This window comes from Nematolebias whitei, chromosome 17 (assembly GCF_014905685.2).
Source record: "Nematolebias whitei isolate Nwh7 chromosome 17, NemWhi1, whole genome shotgun sequence".
Lineage (NCBI taxonomy): Eukaryota > Metazoa > Chordata > Actinopteri > Cyprinodontiformes > Rivulidae > Nematolebias > Nematolebias whitei.
The window spans coordinates 21950977-21951826 of NC_056514.1; the positions used below are offsets into that span (position 1 = coordinate 21950977).

Sequence of the window (850 nt, forward strand, 5' to 3'; positions counted from 1 at the left end):
CTCCCGCCTCCTCCTCCACCTCCTCCTGTGTCGGGAACTGCACTCCCCCCTCCTCCTCCACCTCCACCTCCTCCTATGTCGGGAACTGCATTACCTCCTCCACCTCCTCCTATGTCAGGAACTGCACTCCCTCCTCCACCTCCTCCTCCCCCTCCTCCCCCACGTTTTTAGACTTTATCAGTCATGCCTGGTTTTACCACCAGTGTGAACCACGGGGGCACAGCGTGACACTCAGGTCAGTCGAGATGGATCAAATGAATAAAAGCGTTTAAACGAGTCTGTGTGCAGTGGTCGACCTGTTTCTTCTGCACCCAACATCAAACTCTGAGCCTGAAGTTATATTTTCTAAGATAGGAAATCTATCTTCTCACTTTATGTTATGGTAGGGAGCTGGATTCTTTTGACATGTCCCAACACCTCAGCTGCATTCCTAAAGGAACAAGCTAAAACATGGATTTCTGTCTTTTTCTTCCATAGTTTAGGTAATTTGTCTTCCTTATTATGTCCATGCAGCATTACAGCATCCCCTAGTGAGTCATGCTCAAAACTAGTGACACCAGCACTTGTCATAAGCTTCTGTAATAAATTTACTGAGCGTGGAAACTGTTGCAGCGCATCATTTTACTGAACCTGCTTGGTGTTATTTGAAGTTAACTTTGTTTGAAGTGTTGCACAGATCAGATTTTTCCGGTTTTTCTGTTCATTTATTATCTGTTTTTCTGTTAACTTCTCCTCTGAAATGTTGTGCTTGAGTTTTTGAGAAAAGTGATGTGATCACACAAGACCTGTTGGTATGTAGTCATTTAAAAGAAAGAGGAAATGTTCCTCTCTAGTCATTTTCTGTACAGCT

At 44.1% G+C, this 850-nt stretch overlaps 1 protein-coding gene across 1 annotated transcript in view; it reads left to right on the forward strand.

The window, feature by feature from the left end:
- The window catches only part of abi3b (ABI family, member 3b), an 8043-nt gene extending 7815 nt beyond the window's left edge, over positions 1-228 (forward strand). Inside the window, exon 6 of the mRNA XM_037691635.1 lies at positions 204-228. Coding sequence (XP_037547563.1) covers positions 204-228 — 25 coding nt within the window. The remainder of the gene's footprint in view (positions 1-203) is intronic.
- The last annotated feature ends 622 nt before the right edge of the window (positions 229-850 follow it).